General features: G+C 43.8%; 1 protein-coding gene across 1 annotated transcript in view; it reads right to left on the bottom strand.

The window, feature by feature from the left end:
* The window catches only part of LOC115470171 (solute carrier family 22 member 15-like), a 118122-nt gene that overhangs the window by 26124 nt on the left and 69004 nt on the right, over positions 1-22994 (bottom strand). Inside the window, exons 7-9 of the mRNA XM_030203127.1 lie at positions 21143-21283; positions 6098-6183; positions 878-986 (exon numbers count right to left, since the gene is read on the bottom strand). Of these exons, the coding sequence (XP_030058987.1) occupies positions 878-986; positions 6098-6183; positions 21143-21283 (336 nt within the window). The remainder of the gene's footprint in view (positions 1-877; positions 987-6097; positions 6184-21142; positions 21284-22994) is intronic.

Genomic DNA, 22994 nt, shown 5'->3' with positions numbered 1-22994 from the left:
TAAGGGTTCTGGCAGCATATTCAGAAAGGAAGGGGCGAATTTTGATAATATTGTAGATAAAGAAACGACAGGTTTTGGCAATCTGTTGAATATGCGCAGAGAAGGAGAGAGAGGAATCAAAGATGACTCCAAGGTTAAGAGCCGAGGAGACAGGGAGGATGTGAGAGCCATTAACACAGATAGAGAAAGGGGGAAGAGGGGAGGTGGGTTTAGGGGGAAAAATGAGAAGTTCAGTTTTGGTCATGTTGAGCTTTAGATGGCATTGAGACATCCAAGCAGCAATGTCGGACAAGCAGGCTGAGATTTTGTCCTGGATCAAGGTTGAGATTTCAGGGGTGGAGATGTAGATCTGAGAGTCATCAGCGTAAAGATGGTACTGGAAGCCATGGGATGAAATCAGGGTACCAAGGGAAGAGGTATAGATGGAGAAAAGGAGGGGTCCAAGGACAGAACCCTGAGGCACACCAACAGAAAATGGGATGGAAGTTGAAGACGATCCACCAGAGTGAACACTGAAAGAACGAAGTGAGAGGTAAGAGGAGAACCAGGAAAGAACAGGGCCCTGGAATCCAAGCAAGGACAGCGTATCCAGAAGTATAGTGTACACTGCACAGATCACCAACTAGTGTCATAGGAATCTCATAATAAGTAGTTACGTTTTTAAACCTGCATTTTTTCTCACAGTCCTATTTTGGCTGCAAAATTATAGGCTGGGCTGAAGGACATCAAATGCATCAAAAGCTGACCCACACACTCCAAGCACAAAGGTGATTTTCAGCATGACTGACCAAGTGATGTGTGTGTGTGTAGACAGATATACATGAATATCACAGAACTTTCTCTCAACAAGTGTATTAGATACATAAAATGCATTTACCTTACTGCAGTTGGATAAAGTTCTGAAGTATAAATATAAACAGTATTGAATGCAGCACTAACAGACAATTTTCCACACATTGCTAGGACTGTTGAATTCAAGAAAACACCTAAAAAGAAAAAAATTCATTACATTAGCCATGAGTAATAGATTCATGACATATTGTTTATCCAATTGCTAATCTCATCTTTAAGGTTTCTCTTACTCATAGGCAGCAGAATGGGGGTGGGCCATTGGGGCGAAGCTCTACCAATATTTTACCCAAAACAATATCAGCAATTAGAGAACATGGGAGCAGGGCTGAAGGCTTTTTTTTTTTTGGCCCCTCCAACCAAAAGGTTTTCCACTTCCCCTGTTTACTGTCATAACCAGCATCCCTGGTCTCTTGCAATTCTGCAGCCACAGGAAGGTCCACAATATCAGACCCTTCCATGAAACTCCCTGGTCCCTGTGGAATCACCATGGGAGACTTAAGGTCAAAGCATAAACAAAAGTAGTGGCTACCTTGTTTCCCTCTACTATTCCACAGCCAATGTGATCTTGGCAACTCATGAGCACAGCAACAGCTTTGTACTTCAAGCTGTATTCCTCCATCCCCCTATTTTCGAGCCTGGTGCATACACTTTGAACCAATCAGTGCAAAGCACAATACCAGGCAGAGAAACAGGTCCGAGATGCCGCACCTCCACAACCTTTTCCTGCAGCTAAACCAAAAGCAATCCAGATTGAATAATTATGACAAAAAAACTTTATTGATAACCCGCATACCTAAAACATTCTATGCGACAGCGAGTGTGAATGAAGGCATAGGAAAGGAATGCATGGGAGAATGGAGGTGGGGATGAACATGTAAAAAGAGAGCAAATATAAGCGATCAAGTTTAAAGTGCATTTAGTATTTGTTATCCCGCCCATCAAATAAGTATATGTCTGGACGGCTTACAGACTAAACAAATGCATTAAAATAAGAAATAGAGGGAAATAATACATCATAAATATGACGCAGAATGCTGTATGGATGTCAGCACTTACTCTAGTGAGCCACAACATTACATAACGTCGGTACCGGAAATGAACTGAGCTCCATAGACCTAGGAGAAGATAGGGAAAATCATGGAGTAGATTGGAGAGGGATGAGAGTGAGGGACAAGAGGAGAGAAAGGGTATCCAGGATCAGGAAAGGGAGGAGCAGTCCATTCGGCATTCCTTTAGTCACCACTCCCCTGTCTTGCATAAACTCCCCTACTGATTCCCTCATTCATACTGCACAGCTCCTTCAGTCCCTCTCACACTTTCTCATCACTTTACTCTTGTCCTCCCCCCCCCCCCCCCCCCCGTTCTGCTCATGTTTTCCTCCTCTGCTCTCACCCCCTCCCTCCATCCACTCACTTACTCTCTGCCCCCCATTCCAGGTCTCTCTATCAATATTGTAGTCCTGCCCCCCTTCCCTTCTCTCTTGTCTTGTCCTCTTAAAATAAAGTTTGTTTTCCCATGTTCTATCCCCTCTACTTCCTTTATCCCGCTACCCCTTTTGCCTGAGATCCTCTCTCTCTCTCTTATATCCGATTCATTCTCCTTCCCCTATTTTCTATCCTCTCCTCCTTTCTAAGCACCACTTGCTTAGACCTCAATTTCTCCCCCAAAAACGACCACATAACTGTACAGACAAAAAATAAACACTTTATTTGTTTATTTATGACTTTTATACTGCACATTTTCTGGCACAAATTTGAGTTCAATGTAGCAAACAAGCTACAAAAAGACAGTACAAAATATGAAATAAAACCATAATCCCACACATCAACAAAAGAAAGACTCGTAAATACATAAGCATTGGGGGGAGGAGAGAAAACTAAAATGTGTCAAAATCTGCTGCAAAATTCCAAATTCTATTCGGCTACTTCAATTACAGGCGTGAAGGATAATTTGGTGGCAGCTGCCTTACTGACCCGAGATGCTCCTGCTGCTTCCACAGCTGCTAATTCACCATGCATGTCTCCTGGAAAACAAGGCTGGCGTTGGGTAGCTAAGTCTGGGAAAACTTCATGATCAAGAACCTAAGATGCTGACTGAACTCACTTATACCCCCCATTGGGGACATGATATAGACAATATCGCATAACTCATGTTTCTGATATATGTTTTTTGCTACCTTGTTTTCAGATGGCCCTGGAGTCAGGGGTTTGCTCTTCCTCAATTGATGGGCCCTATATATACGTTGTGGGGCCAAATTTCTCAGGAGGGGACTGGGGGAGGGTGGAAAGGGAGGGACACCTTGCTCCTCTGGGTAAATTGGTTTGAGTGGGAGGTGAGGGTGGTGAATGCATGGCACTGCAGGAGGGTCATGGCCCTTTGAGATAAATGGGTTTTGGATGATTTGGGTGGCATGTGTGGGCTAGTGCATCTTAACATATTATGTTTTTATGGGATCTTTGCATTTTCTTACTTATAAAGTATGGGAATTGAATTCCCATGGAGTTTGTGCAGGAGACTCACCTACTGCCTTCTAAAATATTTTTGTTGTCACATCCTAAATTTTCTGCGGTGTTTCAAGCCCCAAATAAGTTGCATAAAAAAAACTAATGGAGTGGGAATTTTGATACACAAAAGAGTTCGGGTGAAACTTTGCGATACTTTGGGAGATCCAAAGGGCTGTTTTATTTTTGTAAAGGCGGAGTTGAATGAGATGCTCTAAACTTTGGTAAACATCTATGCCCCCAATACCGGCCATGGAGTTTTCTTTGATATCTAGGATGCTCTCCTTCCAGGAGGGTACTTTAGTCATAGGAGGAGATTTTAATCTGATGTGTCATTCTTTGAAGGATAATTTTCAAGTAAAATTCAATATGCTAAGTGAGATCATGTTATGTTGAGAAGTTTCATGGCTCGTCTGGGCTTGGAGGATATTTGGCACCTATACCACCCAGGGGAGCGGAAGTACTCCTTTTATTCTGTCTTACATGGTGTGGTTTCTGTTCGTTGGTATCTCAAGTATCTATTGCACAGCGGGTGTGGTCAGATAATGCTCCAGTATCGTTGGTGTTGAACCAACCACAGGCACAGAGAGATACAAAATTTTGGCAACTGAATGACAAAATGTTGACTGATCCTCAACTTTTTTCGCATTTAGGAGGTGGAGTTTAGGGAATATTTTCTGCAAAATACTGATTCTGTGGACCCATGTCTCTCTGTGAAGGCTTTAAGGCCTTCGCTTGTGGAATCTGTATATCGAAACAAGCTTTCCATAATAAGATGAAAAATCAGCGACGCTTGCAGCTCTGTCAGTGTTTGGCTGACTTTGAGCGAGATCGAGCACGTCCATCCCTTCACACAATTAGTCAGCAATTAAGTCAATGTCGGAGGATTTAGCTGCTTCTCTCCAACAGGTCCATCAGGAATATTTTGAAGGGGGCAACAAGGCGGGCCGCCTATTGGCGGCCAAAATCCAAAAGCAGCAAGCTCGAAATGTAATAATGCAGATGAAAACTTTGATAGGTACAATGGTTCAGGGCGAGGAAGCAATTGGGCAAGAGCTTGTTCGGTATTATGAGAGACTGTATTCAGCGAGTCAAGGGGTTCTGGACACTGAGGTAGACAGTTATCTGGGATGGAATTACACTTCCTAGTTTGTCACTCAGTGCTAATGTCCAACTTTCAGCTCCAATCTCCATAGATGAAGTTCAGACAGCGATTGCCCGCCTACTGATTTATAAAGCCCTAGGATTAGACGGCTTCTCAAATTTTTTTTATAAGAAATATGCTCAGATTTTGGTTGAGCCACTGACTCTTTACTTAAGGAATCTCAACTACCATTTTCATCAGGCAGGAGTGACTTTGATACACAAATCGAGGAAAGATGTGGCTGAGTGCAGGCTCTTATTGTCCAATATCTTTACTGGGGGTCGACGATATTTGCCAGAGTTGATGCAAGGGGACCAATTAGGGTTCATAGCAGGGCGACAACCAAAAGATAATATACGGGGTCCGTTAGATCTAATTTGGATAGCCCACAGAGGCAGCTTGCTGCAGTTCTTAGTATAGACACAGAGAAGGCATTTGATCGGGTGTCTTGGCCGTTTATGTTTGCCACACTTTGTCAGTTTAGTTTCTCTGGACATTTTATGCGCTGGATAGCGCTTATTTATGACTTTCTGATGGCAAGCCTTCATATTAATGGTACCTATACAAATTTTTTTCAAATCTATCGAGGTACTAGGCAGGGATGCCTATTATCCCCACTTATATTTGCCCTGATTATGGAACCGTTGGCCCAAATGATCTGCAATAGCCCTAAGATTAGTGGGATAAGTGTAGGAGAGCAGAATCATAAGATCCTGCTTTATGCTGATACTTTTTACTTTGTCAAACCCCTTAACATCATTGGAAGCAGTTATGGACTCACTGCACTGTTACGGTCAGGTATGGGGATTTACCGTAATTCTACAAAATCTGAGAATTTGAACCCTACTATGTCCGGTAGCACTCTTCAGGCTCTCCCTCAATGCTTTTCCTTTAGGTAGGCGGCTCGTGGCATCCGGTATTTAGGAGTGTCTGTCCTGGCGGATCTGGATTGCCTGTTTTCGCTGAAATATCCACCCTTGCTAACTTGAGTGCTGACAAATTTGGATTGCTGGGATGGGCTTAGTTTATCTTGGGTAGGGAGGATTAGTGTGGCGAAGATTAATATGCTACCCCATTTAAAAAATATTATTTCTTATGCCTCCCATTACCCATTCCGAAAGGGTTTTTCATTAAATTGCAAAGGAAAGTGTTTCATTATATTTGGAAACGAAAACCACCTCGGGTATGTAGGAGTCGTATATATGTGACTAGAGAACAAGGTAGAATGGGGGGTACCGGATTTTCTCACTTATTATAGAGCATCTCAACTCACAGCCCTCTTTGAGAGGTACGCCTTTCCAGAAAAACGCTGGGTACAACTGGAGCAAGTTGTGCTTTGGCACTGGCATACTGGAGAATTCCAGGTTGCACCAGCCTTTATATCAATGATGTCACTGGAATAATTCAGTGTCTCTACCTACATCTGCTAGTAGGGGAATACAATCCACTTGATTGAACTGGTCTAACAGGACTAAAGGAAAGGAAATGAACAGGTATGAATTAAATTTCACCATAACAGAAATCATTAAGGACTACTTTCCAGGACACAGCCCATTTAACAATTCTTAACTTGAGTTGAAACATTTTGCTACATACTTACCAGAGCTTTCTGGTATAAGCATGGTGAAAATACATGCAAAACCTGCGAAAGTCAGAAACGCAACTATTGCTCTACGCCTGCCTGACCTACAAGAAAAAAAACACACACATATATACCCTGTTAAATACACTCCATGATATACAGACACCTTATTACATATTTCACATAACTTCCACATGGTTCCATATATATTTGATCACCGAAGATGTAGGGAAGGGGTGTAGGACAACCAAACCAGGCAAAAATCATGGACTCAACCCCACGCTGTTTGTGAGAGCTCAATATGCTTACACAACTACTTTGACTACTTGAGTGTTTGTTTGGTTTGGCCAATCTTGATATTACTTGAGACACCGAATATTGTCTATGCAGATACTTTTGACTCCTGAAACAGGCATATTCTTGCCAAAACATGGACCGTGTCGAGTCCATGGTATCTGGTGTCTCAATAAATACTGTTTACTACAATCAATGTTTGGAGATTTGCCTGGTTTGGTTGTCCTACGTCCCTTCCCTACTTCTTTGGGTGATGTGATTTTTTCATAGGGAACCTTTCCTTGATTTGTCAGGCGTCCATAAATATTTGAAACTAAGAAAGGAAAAATTAGATCTTACCTGCTAATTTTCTTTCCCTTAGTCTCACCAGATTAGTCCAGAACACATAGGTTGTATTTGTTGACCAGAGGATAGAAGAAGGAAAAGAAAAACCCCAAGTACTTGGCCCTATAAAGCCTCAGTGTAGTATCAGATCCTCAGTATTTTGACATGTCAAAGCCATGGGCCCCTTGTTTCTTAATGTCCTTTGAAATGTCATAATAGCTATTCTGTTGAGATACCATTCCATTGGTGGCTCCATTGTTCATACAGTAGTATCACAAATCCATAACAGGCATTCTGAGAAAAAGCTGTAACAGTAGTCCAGTTGCCGACACAGTGAACTGTCAACCCATTAGTGAAAACCTGAGTGGTGAAACTTAAAGGTAACTGTAAAGATTGTAACCAGAAGGAGTAAAATTGACACATACCAAGCAACAGACGGGAGGGACCCCAGACTGGTCTGCTGGGACAAAAGGAAAGAAAATTAGCAGGTAAGATCTAATTTCTCCTTCCTTAGTGACCTCACCAGAACAGCACACAACCAAAAAGGTAGAAAAAACCTCAGCAAATGATCATGGCTATGCCCCTATATTGAAACTAATGGATTAAAGGAAGAATGAAGAAATTAGGAAACACCACTGATTGAATAACAAAAAGTCACTCTCTGAGAACTAAGTCCATGAGATTGAAAGAGATAAAGTACCAAAAATCTCTGAACTCCAGGCGGAACCTGTCTTCCAACATATCAGGCAGAGAATGATGTTGTAATGCTCCCACAAAATAGTATATGTTGAGATTTATTGCTTCACAAAGCAGAAGAATTACCAAGGGCTACAATCTACCATAGTATTGTACTTTAGACAGTTCAAGATCTAAGACCAGGAGCTGCAAATAGTCAAGGAATAAGGATCCCACAGAATGCAATTCCTAAAAAGAATAGAGAATTGCAAAGGTAGATTGTAAGTTCTGCAAACAGAGCAAGAGGAAAAGGCTGTAAGACGTTCAGGGTGTTTTTTCTAGTGAAAAATGTGCAGGTACTCAAATGCCAGGTCACTCTGCAGGAGTGGGGTGGTCAATGAGGGACCCACCCTAGAATAGCCAGGCCCCCTGCAACCAGTCACAGAATCTATGACAAGGCAGAATTGGTGTGCAGAGCCTGAGCTCTTTCATTAAAACTTGGGGACCGTGGGTCAATTTTAGCAGACCATGGAAAAGGTACCGGTACTCAGTACTCCCAAGTACCCCCTCAAAAAAAGCCCTGAAGATGTTAATCCTCAAAGTCAAGTGTCATCCATTAGGAGGAACTTCTGGAGAACAAAATCTTAGATGTTGGAAAAATAAGACATGAAAGCCCAAGGTCTCTGCTCTTAAACAACCAATGCACTCCAGACCATACAGGAAAAAGTCAAGAAGGAGCATCTGTAAGGAAGGTCGCAAAAGAAGCCTTCTCATATTCAGAAGAGCTACTACCAAAAATCTCTAGCTAATCAAACATCACAAAAAGTTGTTATCTCAGATCTTAATAACATCAGGTGTAGTTTTGCTTGGAAAGATTACTAGAAAGGGAATTTCCTCTTGCACCCATATTTTCAGAGTCACAAAATATTCACCAAAGGGTCACCAAATAGGTACCATTCTATCATCCTTCACACAGCTCGGAGCTGGCGTTAGGGTTTGCAGATCATTGAGGAGGATTGGTGAGCCCTATCCAGCATGCATTTGCATTTTAGCAGGCCACCCATTCTCCCCAATGCAGCAGCACCCCCGACCCCCCCCCCCCCCCCCCGAGAAATGGGGCTGGAGGTATGGTGGGTCTCTAACCCTGCTGTTATCCCCTCAAATGGAGCCCTGGTGGCCCAGTGGGCCGCAAGTCCTGGTGGTCTAGCGGCCCTTCCCCAGCCCCCTACCTTCGTTGGAGGAGGAAGGAGGCCTCCATCCTCTTCCATTGGCGCCACCTCGAAGATGGCGGCGCCCATCCCTGCCCAGTGCATCCTGGGATGCGCTAGGCGGGGCTTCAGGGAGCCATGCACGCTCGTTTTAATGAAACTGAGCATACGGGGGTTGGGAGAGGATCCAGCTCAACATCCGAACCTGATTAGAAAAGGGGGGGTTGGAGAGTGTCCCTGGGTCCTCCAAGGACCAATCTGATCTGCTCAGTGCCTCTGGGACAGCGTGGTTCCTCCCCCCCCCCCCCCCCCCCCCCCACCCCCGTGACAATTGGCCTCAAATGCGGAGCCCCTTCACCAGCCTCTACTTGCAACACCTGCTTGACCATCTGGACCAAACTCCAGAGTCAAAAAGGATCCAGGGTCCCCATGGCCCCCATGAACCGGTGGGGTCTGGGAAACCAATTGCTGTTGAGAAGCTGCAGCAAAAGAAAAAAATAGAGGAATTCAAAGTGGCTGTCAATCCTGCCAAAGACATCAGAACCGATGGGGTCCAGTGCCTCCATGCTGGGAAGCTGTAGAGTACTTCGGGTGACCCCTCCCCCCATGATCCCCACAACTCCCTCTCTCCCCCCCCCCCCCCCCCCCCCCCCCACCCAAGCTGTTTCCAAACTTGGAAACAGTACATCACAGGAGGGGCTGACAGAACAGGCAGCTGTGCTCAGCTGCTGCTTTTGCAAAGAGAAAGGTGTCTGTCAGCAGGCATGTCTGGTCATATGGCCCACACATGAAAACTTACTGACTTCAGCCCGGGCCTCCAGCATCTTCGTTGACCCCCCTGCTCTCTTAGGGTGTGCTCTCCCTCTAATTCTGTTTTTTTTTCTTTTCTTTTTTTTAAGGCAAACAAGCGGAATGTTTTTTTACTTACTTATTTATTTTTATACTCACTTAGTCTTACTCCTTAAACAAGGGAACAAGGCTAAACCAGGCAGGAAGATTTTTTTAAGCTGCTTGGGAGCTAAAGGGGATCCAAGGAAAAAAAATCCAAACAGGGTTTATGGGTTAAGAGGGGAGAGGGGATGGAGTCCCGCTCCCCTCTGGCAGGGCCATGCGGGGCCAAGCCAACGCCTCACCCAGTGGCCGATAAGCATGACTGGGGGCACTGGAACAATGCTCTGCACTCTACCAGGTCCGGCTTGGGAGCTGGGAACCCAGGAGTAGCTTTTAGGCACTACCAAGCTGTACGGCTGTGGCCAGCAGAGCTGGTAGCAAGATAGGGACCAAGAGAACCACCCTGAACCACCTACCATCTGCTACAGGTAGAGAAAATACTGGAGTTCTCCCACTGAGTACCAGCCCTTATACCGGTGAGCACCAGCCCTTATATCAGTGAGTATACTGGAAGAAATTAGCTTTTCTCTACCTTCATCTGCTGGTAGGAGGCATAACACCCACCTATCAAGGACAATATGGCCCTAGAGAACAAGGAATATATGTTTACTCTTTTATTTTGTTTTGACGATTCTTTATGTTCTAACTTATGTGTGTTTTAGATGGAATTCACCCTAGGGGTAGGCAGATATAAATAAAATAAAGCTAACATCCCACACCTAAATTTTGATGACACAATAATAAACTACAGAACCACTGCTTGAGATTTTACAAAAATGAAGAGGACATAAGAAAATAAAAGTAGCCATACTGGGTCAGACCAATGGTCCATCTAGCCCAGCATTCTGTCTCCAACAGTGGCCAAGCTATGTCACAAGTACCCGGCAGAAACCCAAATCATAGCAACATTCCATGCTATCAATTCCAGTGAAAGCAGTTGCTTCCCCATGTCTGTCTCAATAGCAGACTATGGACTTTTCCTCCAGGAATTTGTCCAAAACCTTTTCTTAAACCCAGATACGCTAGCCACTGTTACCATATCCTCCGGCAAAGAGTTCCAGAGATTAACTATTCGTTGAGTGAAAAAATATTTCCTCCTATTTGTTTTAAAAGTATTTCCATGTAACTTCCTTGAGTGTCCCCTAGTCTTTGTACTTTTGGAACTAGTAAAAAATCGATTTACTTCTATTTGTTCTACACCACTCAGGAATCTGTAGACCTCAATCATATCTCCACTCAGTCGTATCTTTTCCAAGTTTCAGAGTCCTAACTTCTTTAGCCTTTCCTCATATGAGAGGTGTTCCATCCCCTTTTATCATTTTGGTCCCTCTTCTTGGAACCTTTTCCAATTCCACTATATCTTTGAGATACGGTGACCAGAACTGAACACAGTACTTAAGGTGAGGTCACACCATGGAGCAATACAGAGGCATTACAGTATTTTTGGTCTTATTCACCATCCCTTTCCTAATAATTCCTAGCATCCTGTTTGCTTATTTGGCCGCAGTCAAACATTGAGCAGAAGATTTCAGTGTATTATCTACAACACCACTTAGATTTTTTTCTTGGTTGCTGACCCCCAAGGTGAACCCTAGCATTAGGTAACTATGATTCGGATTATTCTTTCCAATATGTATCATCTTGCATTTGTCCACGTTAAATTTCATCTGCCATTTGGCTGCCCAGTCTTCCAATTTCCTACGGTCTTCCTGCAATACTTCATAGTCCACACATGTTTTAATAACCTTGCATAGTTTTGTGTCATCTGCAAATTTAACCACCTCACTCATCATTCCGATTTCCATATCATTTATAAATATGTTAAATGGCACAGATCCCTGCAGCACTCCAATGTTCACCCTCCTCCACATCAAGAGAAATGACCATTTAACCTTACCCTCTGTTTTCTGTCCAATAACCAGTTCCTAATCCATACCAGAACCTTCCCTCCTATCCCATGACTCTTTAATTTTCTCAGGAGTCTCTCATGAGGAACTTTATCAAAAGCTTTCTGAAAATCTAGATACACTACCATCAACCGGCTCACCTTTCTCCACATGTTTCTTCACAACTTCAAAGAAATGAAGCAAATTGGTGAGGCACGACTTCCCTTGGCTGAACCCATGCTAACTCTGTCCTACTAAACCATGTTTGTCTATGTGTTCCATAATTCTATTCTTTATAATAGTTTCCACTATTTTGCCCGGCACCCCAAAGTCAGGCTTACCGGTCTGTAATTTCCCGAATCACCACTGGAACCCATTTTAAAAATCGGCGTCACATTGGCCACCCTCTAATCTCCAGGTACAACGGACGATTTTAAAATGACAGGTTACATATTACTAACAGTAGATCAGCAATTTCATGCTTGAGTTCTTTGAGTACCCTTGGATGTATCCGGTCCAGGTGATTTACTACTCTTTAATTTGTCAATTTGGCTCAGTACATCTTCCAGGTTCACTGAGATTTCTTTCAGTTCCTCCACATCATCACCCTTGAAATCCATTTCAGATACAGACATATCTATCACATCTTATTTCATAGAGACCAAAGCAAAGAATTCATTCAGTTTCTCCACTATGGCCTTGTCCTCCCTGAGTGCCCCTTTTGCTCCTTAATGATCTAACGGTTCCACGGATTCCCTCGCAGGCTTTCTACTTCTGATGTACCTGAAAAAGCTCTGTGAGTTTTAGCCTATGCAGCAAATTTCCCTTCATATTTTCTTTTAGCCTTCTTTATTAATTCTTTGCATCTGACTTGCCAGTGCTTATGTTGTTTCTTATTTTCTTCATTTAGATCCTTTTTCCATTCTTTGAAGGACAATCTTTGGCTGTAAAAGCCTCTCACTTCATCTTTTAACCATGCTGACTGTCGCTTTCTCTTCTTTCCACCTTTGCAAATACGTGGAACGCATCTGGTCTGGGCTTCCAAGATGGTATTTTTGAATAACGTCCACACCTGATTTAGTGTCCTAACCTTAGCAGTCAATCCTTTTAACTTCTCACTTCTCACTTTATTATAATCACCCTTTCAAAAATTAAATGCAGCTTCAGTAGATTTCCTTTGTGGGTTCATCCAGATAGTATCTCAAACTTGATCATGTAATGATCACTGTCTCCCAGGGGATCCAACATTGCCACCTCTTGTACTATGCCCTGCATGCCACCAAGGACCAGATCCAAAATGGTTTCCCCTCTTGTCGGTTTCTGGACCACTTGCTCCAAGAAGCAGTCATTTATTACATCTAGAAATTTTATCTCCCTGACACTCCATGATGTAACATTTATCCAGTCAATATTGGGGTAATTGAAATCACCCATTATTATAGTGTTGCCCAATTTGCCAGCTTTCCTAATTTCTGCAAATATTTCTTCATCTGTCTGTTCAATCTGTCCTGGTAAACGGTAGTACAGCCCTACAAGAATACTCCTTCCCTTCACACGTGGAATTTCTATCCATAATGGGTCCACGCTGCTGTTTCATGTGGAATGTTCATTTTATTTTACTCAATTCCCTCTTTAACACATAGCGCAATCCTCTCCCCCTCCAATTTGATCCTTTCTATCATTGCAATACAATTTGTACCCTGTTAACACAGTGTCCCCAAGGATACTCCACACCGAACCATGCACTCCTGGGCGACTGTCGGCTTTCTCCTCCATTCTAGTTTACAAGCTGCCCTATCTCCTTTTTAAAAGTTAGCGCCAGCAGCCTGGTTCCATCCCGGTTAAAGTGGAGCCCATCCTTTTGGAACAGTCTCCCCCTTTCCCAGAATGTCGCCCAGTTCCCAACAAATCTAAATCCCTCATCCCTGCACCATCGTCTCAACCACACATTGAGACCGGAGCTTTGCCTGCCTTTTGGGTCCTGCACATGGAACGGATAGCATTTCTGAAAATGCTATCCTGGAGGATCTGGACTTCAGCTTTCTACCTAAGAGCCTAAATTTGACTTCTAGAACCTCCCTCCCACATTTTCCTATGTCATTGGTACCCACACATACCAAGACAGCCGGCTCCTCCCCAGCACTATCTAAGATCCTGTCTAGGTGATGTGTGATGTCCGCCACCTTCGCACCAGGCAGGCAAGTTATCAGGTGATCCTTACGTCCACCAGCCACCCAGCTATCTACATGCCTAATGATCAAGTCACCAACTACAACAGCTTTCCTAATCCATCCCACCTCAGTAGAAGTCCTTGGAGACATATCCTTAGTACGAGAGGACAGTGCATCCACTGGTGGGCAGGTTCTGGCTACAGTACTTCCTACTTCAGCAGGGTGCTGCTCTCCTTCCAGGAGACCTCCCTCCTCCAAGGCAGCACAGGGTCTGCCAGACTGGAGGTGGGACCTGTACAAACTGCCCTTCACCCACGATCTCTTCATCTCTCACTCCCTTCAACTGCTCGCCCTAACCGAAACCTGGATCTCCCCGGAAGACTCGGCCTCAGTTGCAGCCCTCTGCCATGGAGATTATCTCTTCTCCCACACTCCCCGCCCACCTGGCCGCGGTGGAGGCGTTGGGCTACTACTCTCACCCTCCTGTAGTTTCCAACCCCTCCCCCTACCGCAGTCTCACTGCTTCTCTTCCTTTGAAGCCCACTCCATCCGGCTATTCTATCTGCTGCCACTCAGAGTCGCAGTCATCTACCGCCCCCCTGATAAATCCTTCTCTTCCTTCCTCACTGACTTTGATGCTTGGCTTTCCGTCTTTCTTGAACCCTCATCTCCGTCCCTCATTCTCGGAGACTTTAACATACACGTTGATGACCCATCCGACCCTAACGCTTCTAAGTTCCTCACCCTAACATCCTCCTTCAACCTCCAGCTGTGCTCCACCACCCCTACTCACCGTGACGGCCATTGTCTTGACCTCGTACTCTCCTCCTCCGGCTCACCCTCCAATTTCCACGCTTCTGCTCTCCCTCTCTCCGATCATCACCTGATCACATTTACACTTCTTCACCCCCCCCCCCCCCTCTGCCCCGTCCAACTTTAACCACCACCTCCAGGAATCTCCAGGCTATTGACCCCCCCCCCCCACTTTATCCTCTAGTATCCCTAATCTCCTCCCCTCCATCATGTCCTCCGAGACTGTAGACAAAGCGGTCTCCGCTTACAATGCCACTCTCTCCTCTGCTTTGGACACCCTCGCTCCATCCACCTCCCATCCCACAAAGCTTACTAATCCCCAGCCTTGGCTGACCCCTTGCATTCGTTACCTTCGCTCATGCACCCGATCCGCTGAAGGCCTCTGGAGGAAATCTCGTACCCATTCAGACTTCCTTCACTACAAATTCATGCTATCCTCCTTCCACTCCTCCCTATTCCTTGCAAAACAGGACTATTACACCCAATTGACCAATTCTCTCAGCTCCAACCCTCGTCGTCTCTTCACCACCCTTAACTCCCTCCTCAAAGTGCCCCCCCACTCCCACTCCCCCTTCACTCTCTCCTCAATCACTGGCTGACTACTTCCGCGACAAGGTGCAAAAGATCAACCTTGAGTTCACTACCAAGCCACCACCTCCTCTTCAGCCTGTAGCCCCATCCAACAACCAACCAACCATGGCCTCTTTCTCTCCTTTCCTGAGATCACCGAGGATGAAACCTCCCGCCTTCTTTCCTCCTCGAAATGCACCACCTGTTCTTCCGATCCCATCCCCACCAACTTACTTAACACCATCTCCCAAACTGTCACCCCCTCCATCTGTCGCATCCTTAACCTCTCTCTCTCCACTGCAACTGTCCCTGACACCTTCAAGCACGCCGTTGTCACACCTCTCCTCAAAAAACCATCACTTGACCCTACCTGCCCCTCCAACTACCGCCCCATCTCTCTCCTACCCTTCCTCTCCAAAATATTTGTGCGCGCCGTTCACAGTCGCTGCCTTGATTTTCTCTCCTCTCATGCCATCCTCGATCCGCTTCAATCCAGTTTTCGCCCTCTACACTCGACAGAAACAGCACTCTCTAAAGTCTGCAACGACCTGCTCCTCGCCAAATCCAGAGGCCACTATTCCATCCTGATCCTCCTCGATCTATCCGCGGCGTTTGACACTGTCAATCATGATTTACTTCTTGCCACACTGTCCTCTTTTGGGTTCCAAGGTTCTGTCCTCTCCTGGTTCTCCTCTTATCTCTCCCACCGCACCTTCAGGGTTCACTCTCATGGATCTTCCTCCACTCCCAACCCACTATCTGTTGGAGTTCCCCAGGGATCTGTCCTTGGACCCCTTCTCTTCTCAATCTACACCTCTTCCCTAGGCTCACTGATCTCATCTCATGGTTTTCAGTATCATCTTTATGCTGATGACACCCAGCTATATCTCTCCACACCAGACATCACCGCGGAGACCCAGGCCAAGATATCGGCCTGCTTATCCGACATTGCTGCCTGGATGTCCAACCGCCACCTGAAGCTGAACATGTCCAAAACCGAGCTCCTCGTCTTTCCACCTAAACCCACTTCTCCTCTTCCTCCACTCTCTATCTCAGTTGATAACACCCTCATCCTCCCAGTCCCATCTGCCCGCAACCTCGGAGTAATCTTCGACTCCTCCCTCTCCTTCTCTGCGCATATCCAACAGACTGCCAAAACCTGTCACTTCTTCCTCTTCAACATCAGCAAAATTCGCTCTTTCCTTTCTGAGCACACCACACGAACTGTCGTCCACGCTCTCATTACCTCTCGCCTTGACTACTGCAACTTACTCCTCACCTGCCTCCCACTTAGCCATCTATCCCCCCTTCAATCCGTTCAGAACGCTGCCGCACGTCTTATATTCCGCCAGAACCGATATACTCATATCACCCCTCTCCTCAAGTCACTTCACTGGCTTCCGATCAGTTACCGCATACAATTCAAGCTTCTCCTCCTTACCTACAAATGCACCTGGTCTGCGGCTCCTCACTACCTCTCTACCCTCATCTCCCCCTATGTTCCCACCCATAACCTCCGCTCACAGGACAAATCCCTCCTTTCTGTACCCTTCTCCACCCCTGCCAACTCCAGGCTCTGCTCATTCTGCCTTGCCTCACCCTATGCCTGGAACAATCTTCCTCAACCCCTACGCAAAGCCCCCTCCCTACCCATCTTCAAATCTCTGCTTAAAACTCACCTCTTCAATGCTGCTTTCAGCACCTAACCTTTCGAGAAATATAGTATGCCCTATCAGATCGACTCTACACTTGTCTTTTAGAATGTACACTTGTCTCTAGATTTACACCTGTCTTTTAGATTGTAAGCTCCTTGAGCAGGGACAGTCCTTCCATGTTAAATTGTACAGCGCTGCGTAACCCTAGTAGCGCTTTAGAAATGTTAAGTAGTAGTAGTAGTAGTAATGTCCCTGTAGGTCTCCTCTATGTACCTGTCTCAATCAACTCTTCCAAGTCTGCTGCTCTAGCCTCAACAGAAATGACCCATTCTCTGAGAGTTAGGAGCTCTTTGCATTGGGCACACACATATAACCTCTCATGTGACACTCAATGCAAAAGACTGAATAGCATCCTTCTTGCTGCTGGACTTGCTGTCTCCATCTTAGTATTTTTGAGTTTTTTAATAATTTAAAACTTGCTAAAGTACTAAGGATATTAGGAATACATTGGCATCTTCAGCTTTTAGCGCGTGACTATTTTTAGCACGCGCTAAAAACGCCAGCGTGCCTAAGTAAAAGACCCCAGAGACTTTAAATGCTTAACAAAAAAAACCTAAGGGGTCCTTTTACAAAGGCATGCTGAAAAATGGCTTGCAGTAGTGTAGGCGTGGGTTTTGAGCGCACACAGAATCATTTTTCAGCACACCTGTAAAATAGCCCTGTCCCCCCCCCCCCCCCCCCCGAAAATGGACGTGCGGCAAAATCAAAATTGGCACACGTCCATTTTGGGTCTCTGACCTTATCGCCAGCCATGAGCCTAGCGGTAAAGAATTTGGGCACTAAGTACCTGCGCGCATTCGCTATGCACATCCAAAAATAAAAATTACTTTTTCAGACAAGTGTCAAAAATGAAATTACCACAAGAGCCACGCGGTAGTCTGGCGGTAAGTCCATTTTATCGTCCGTAGGCGCCTACGCAGCTTAGTAAAAGGGGCCCTAAATTCCTTAAACTGCCTTGCTAAATGAGTAACTAAAAATAAAGACACTGAGGTAAGCTATTTAACTCTAAATCTACCTTTCCCAAGTTTAAAAAGCAATTTCCCAGCAAATAACTTACCAGTGAAGATTTGTCCTTCTCTGGAAGTCCTCACAATATTCAGAAATATGGATAGCTGGTTGAAAACAACCAGATTGTTGAGACTGAACTCCACAAATATTTTGAGGAACAGAAGTTTCTTCTAATTGAGCAGGCTTTGCTGCTAAGTCTCCTGGACTACTGTAATGTTATATATTTGAGCTGCCCACTTTACTTGATGAAAAAAATACAAAGAATTTAGAATACAGCTTTACATTTGATTTATTCATTGAAAAAATCAGATAGTATTTCATCGTTTTATGTTAAAACTCACTGGCTTCCTATGCCAGCAAGAATTCTGTTTAAATTTTTTGTTTATTGCATAAAGCATTGTATGGAGAGGCACCATTTTATTTAGTTTAAATTTTGTTTTAGCAGCTCCTATTTGATCATCTAGGAATATTTATTTTTGTTACATTTGTACCCCGCGCTTTCCCACTCATGGCAGGCTCAATGCGGCTTACATGGGGCAATGGAGGGTTGAGTGACTTGCCCAGAGTCACAAGGAGCTGCCTGTACCTGAAGTGGGAATTGAACTCAGTTCCTCAGGACCAAAGCCCACCACCCTAACCACTAGGCCACTCCTCATATCAACTCATTTGCCTTCTTCTTTGTTAAGGGGTCAGAAACAACAACAATTGAACAAACTGTTCTCCTTTCAAGCTACAAAATTAGACCAGGAAATTTCCGCTTTGTTAACAACTGTTACGGAATACAAAGATTTTTGGCATCAGATTAAGGAATATTTGTTTCGGGAATTTCTAATGATCAAGAATTAGATCTGTTTTATGAAATTTGATTATATTTGTACTAGACTTGTATGTTGTATTTGTTTTATCACAATGTATTATTTTAAGTGATTTATAATTTCTGGTTATGGCCAATTTTTTTCCACTGTTATCCACGTAGAACTGTACGGCTTAATGCAGAATATAAAATAAATTATATTATTGAACCATATGAAATGATAAAATGTCAACACTCCTTGAGCCCCTAAAGCTGGTCAACATCAGTGGGATCATGATCTGTTTTCTTGAATTCAAAAAACTCTTTTAAAGCTAAGTGATTCATATGTCATATTGATTTAAAAATATATTGGTGATTTTTCACTCTTAGCAGTTAATTAAAAACTCTTGTGATGTTCATTTAGGAAGGTATTTTCAGCCTGTGATGTTTATATACCACCTTTCAATGTCCTAATTACACAGACAGGGAGTCTGAGACTTTTTCACTTCCTTATCGAGAATTTATGGCTATACATACTGTCTGTGGTAGAGTTTTCTATACTGTCTATTAAAAATAACCAGATAAAAATATCCAAATATCTTCAACCAGATAGAAACTATCTGGACACAACTATCTCTCTTTGAATGTGGCTAGGTGTTTTGTGATGAAGTTGCTTAATTGATGCCAGTCATTGCTGTGGTCTCCATGTTTATACCCACCGAATCCACCTCTATAGCACTAGCTACAGCAGCTGCCCCTATGGCACTAGCTACAGCAGCTACCTGAATGGCTCCAGCAATTGTAGCTGCCAGTATGGTTTTGGCTACATGCTTTCTTCTTGTTACCTCCTTAAGTAGTGGCCTGTTTCTCTCCAGTTACAGCTCCCGCTTTTATAGCTCAAATTGTTGTACTCACTTGTATATCTCTGCTCTTTCATTCTCTGAAGGTAACTGGCAGGTCCAGCGATTGGTTGGCTCGATGTCACCAGTTGTCTAGATATCTGATTACTCTGGTCTCCTGTTTATTTGCTTTTCAAGTCTAATCACTAAAAACCAACCTGTTCAAAAAGGCATACCCTACCGACCCAACATAAATGCCTACACTATGCAACACAGCAAAACCAAAGCACGTAATGGACCCTATATAACCTTTCCTCTCTTCGATCCCCTTTGTGCCTGAAGCACATGACCCCTTATTCAACCACAACATCACCCTGTATTTGTTTCTCTACCGGACTTGGCGAACGCCTTTACGGTACTATGTAAGCCATATTGAGCCTGCAAATAGGTGGGAAAATGAGGGATACAAATGTAACAAATAAATAAATAAATAAATGTAACTACCCTGTCAACTGGTTTTCTAAAACCGACTCTCTTACACACAATATATCTGAAATCTACTTGTCCAGTTAAAAAGGTGGTGTTGAATACTGGCACCATTTGGTAAGCTATTTGGCATGTTTCCAGCACACATACAGTTCTTTCCCATTGCTAAACAGACAAAAAAAAAAAACATATTGAATCAGACCAAAGTGCATAGAGACAGGCATCCTCTCTCCAAGAAGCCTGTAGATCCTAAAAACAGGTCATTTCCAAGGATGAGCAATAACTCTACCAAGTCTACCTGGCTAATAATTTTTAATGATCTCTTCCTCCAGGAACTTGCCAGACTTCTCAAATCTGCTATGTCAGTCACCTTGACCACATCCTCTGCAACAGATGCCACAGTTCAACTATGTACTTTGTGAAATAAAGCTTTCTATGATTTCTTTTCAGTCTGTTGGTCATTAGTTATTGTGGATTTTCCTCTTGTTTTAGCACTGTTTAAAAGGTTAAACAGCCATTCCCTATTTAACTATTCTATCCACTCATGATTTTCTAAACTGTCATATATATCCCTTTTTAGTCATCTTTTCTCCAGGTTGAAGAGTCCCAACTTGTTTAAAGGTCTAAACAACTGCTCCCTATTTAACTGTTCACATATAAAACGTTTTGGGTGGACATCAACCTGTCTGCCCAAAATTGAAAATCTCCAGAAAAGGGAGGGGGAATTTTTAAAGAGACATTCATCTGGTTCTCTAAGTTAACTTGATATATGCCTCAGGTTATCAACCCTCAAGTCACCAAAGAGCACCTGGAATTCAAATAGATATAGTGTGTTCAGGCAAGAACATAGATGTTGTCATATTGAGACAGACCAAAGGTCCATCAAGCCCAGTATCCTGTTTCCAACAGTGGCCAATCTAGGTCACAAGTAGCTGGCAGATCCCAAAAGAGTAAAATAGATTTTATGCTGCTTATCCTAGAAATAAGCAGTGAATTTTCCCAAGTCCATCTTAACAACGGTTTATGGATTTTTCCTTTAGGAAAATATCCAAACCTTTCAGGAACTTATCCAAACCCTGCTAACTGCTTTTACTACATTCATTTGCAATGAATTCCATAGTTTAATTACACACTGAGTGAAGAAATATTTTCTCCAATTTCCTTTAAATTTACTACTCAGTAGCTTCATTTCATGCCCCCTAGTCCTAGCATTTTTGGAAAGATTAAACAAGCAATTTTATTATATCATCATGAGACAGTTGTATAGTCGTCTAGCTAAGCATGACCCACTGCAGGCCATGCTTTCTTCAATACCACATCAGTCATAAGGATAGTTACTTTCAAATGTACATTGGATTAACTGGCTGTTTATTAGCTTTTGTACACTTACCATGGTTTTTCAATGAAGAACAGGCAGAGAGGGAATGCTGGAACTTCAACAAGGCCATACAGAGCCACATTTAGATACAGGTTTCCTTTTAGTTCACCAGCATTTAATGTCAGACCATAATACACAAAACTGCAAACATACCTAACAAAGCCAGATACACAAAATACAAAATAAAAAGGTTGCATTAGTGCAATAATGTTGATTAGATTTCCTAACAAAAGTCAAAATGAACTGGGATGAAATTTGTTTTTAAGAGAATGCAGTAACTTGAACATTTATATTGCAAGAGGAATACAATGCACCAACCTGCCACAACAGAAGGCTGTTCTAACAAGCCACATTAGAGCCATGCACTGAATCTCTGTGCATGATTTTCTAAAACACACATAAAACAATTTTGCATTCAAAGCAGTAACCAAATTTCAAGCAAGTATTATGCATGCAAAAAAAATGTGCAAAAAACACAGGAAAGCACACTGGTTGCCATGAAAATGTGCATACGAGTGTGAGCTAACAGCGGTGCCGCCCAGGCCCATCCGTAGGTACACCACTGTCGAGCACACGTTGAAGAGCACAAACCAGAGGTGAGGCATATTTAAGGTCTGTAGCAATTTCACGAGGTCATTCACTTGAAGCTGCAACACTTTAGATGTCATGGTTAAAATCAAAAGTTGACTGAACAAGATTTTCTTTACTGACATTGACACCACTTCATCATTCTCAGGTTTGTGGTTTACCAGACAGAACTTGCACCTAATATAAACATTATTTTTTCGCTTACTAAATCCAAAAATTTAACATAAACACAGCATTTCAAGGTTGAAGACTGAGCAATCTTTATCACCTTGAAAGGCTTGAACAATTTCATTCAAAAGGAAGTTTGCCAGAAACCGGAAGCAGCCCACTAATGGGTCTAGTGACACAAAGAGAATCGGATGGGTGTCACTAAAAAGTAACTATATAAAGTAACTAGACATTATGTTGCTGAAAAATGTGATACATTACAGTTATTTCATTACACTTGCACAAAAGTAATCATTACAGTTACTCATTACTTTAAAAGTAATATTGCCTGTAATATATTACTGCCCAACATTGCCAAGTACACCCCCCCCCCACCTCTCATTCTTTCTCTTCGCCTCCCCAGCTATCACTGTACCTCTCCTCCAACCTCCCCCATGGCACAGCCTCAGCCTTAATTCCCCCCCCCCCCCCCCCCCCCAACACATGCACACCAGTGGCACACTCTGATCCTTCCCCCATGGCATAATCTGAGCTTGCTCTGTCCCTTCCTCCCAACCACCATAATTACCTCATCCTGCTCTGCCCCGCCCAACCCCCATGACTCACTAATCTTGCTCTGCCCCCCACCAACCCTCATGATTCACTCATCTTGCTCTGCCTCCTTCTCATCCTCATCCATGGGCAGCAGCAGTTGCTCTGCTCACTCTCTTCCCCCTCCCCTACTGCTGCACATAGAGTCACTTCCTCCTGGTGCCGGCTTAGACCCAACTGTTTATGTGAACCAGTCATGTCTAAGGCTGCAAAGAAGGAGTAAGTGACCCAATGTGGAGTTCACTTCATCATCTTCTTGCAACACAAGCTGCTGCTGGTTGTGCTGAATTCTGCATGGCAAGTGCAGAATTCTGTGGATATGGGAAATTCTGCGCAAAAGCGAATGCTACATACCTGTAGAAGGTATTCTCCGAGGACAGCAGGCTGATTGTTCTCACTGATGGGTTGACGTCCTCGGCAGCCCCCTCCATCGGAAAGTTTACTAGCAAAGGCCTTTGCTAGTCCTCGCGCGCCCATGCGCACCGCGCATGCGCGGCCGTCTTCCCGCCCGAAACCG

The sequence above is a fragment of the Microcaecilia unicolor genome, chromosome 5 (assembly GCF_901765095.1).
Source record: "Microcaecilia unicolor chromosome 5, aMicUni1.1, whole genome shotgun sequence".
NCBI lineage: Eukaryota > Metazoa > Chordata > Amphibia > Gymnophiona > Siphonopidae > Microcaecilia > Microcaecilia unicolor.
Note: the sequence above shows the minus strand (reverse complement) of the source record. Positions and strands in the feature narration are given on the sequence as shown.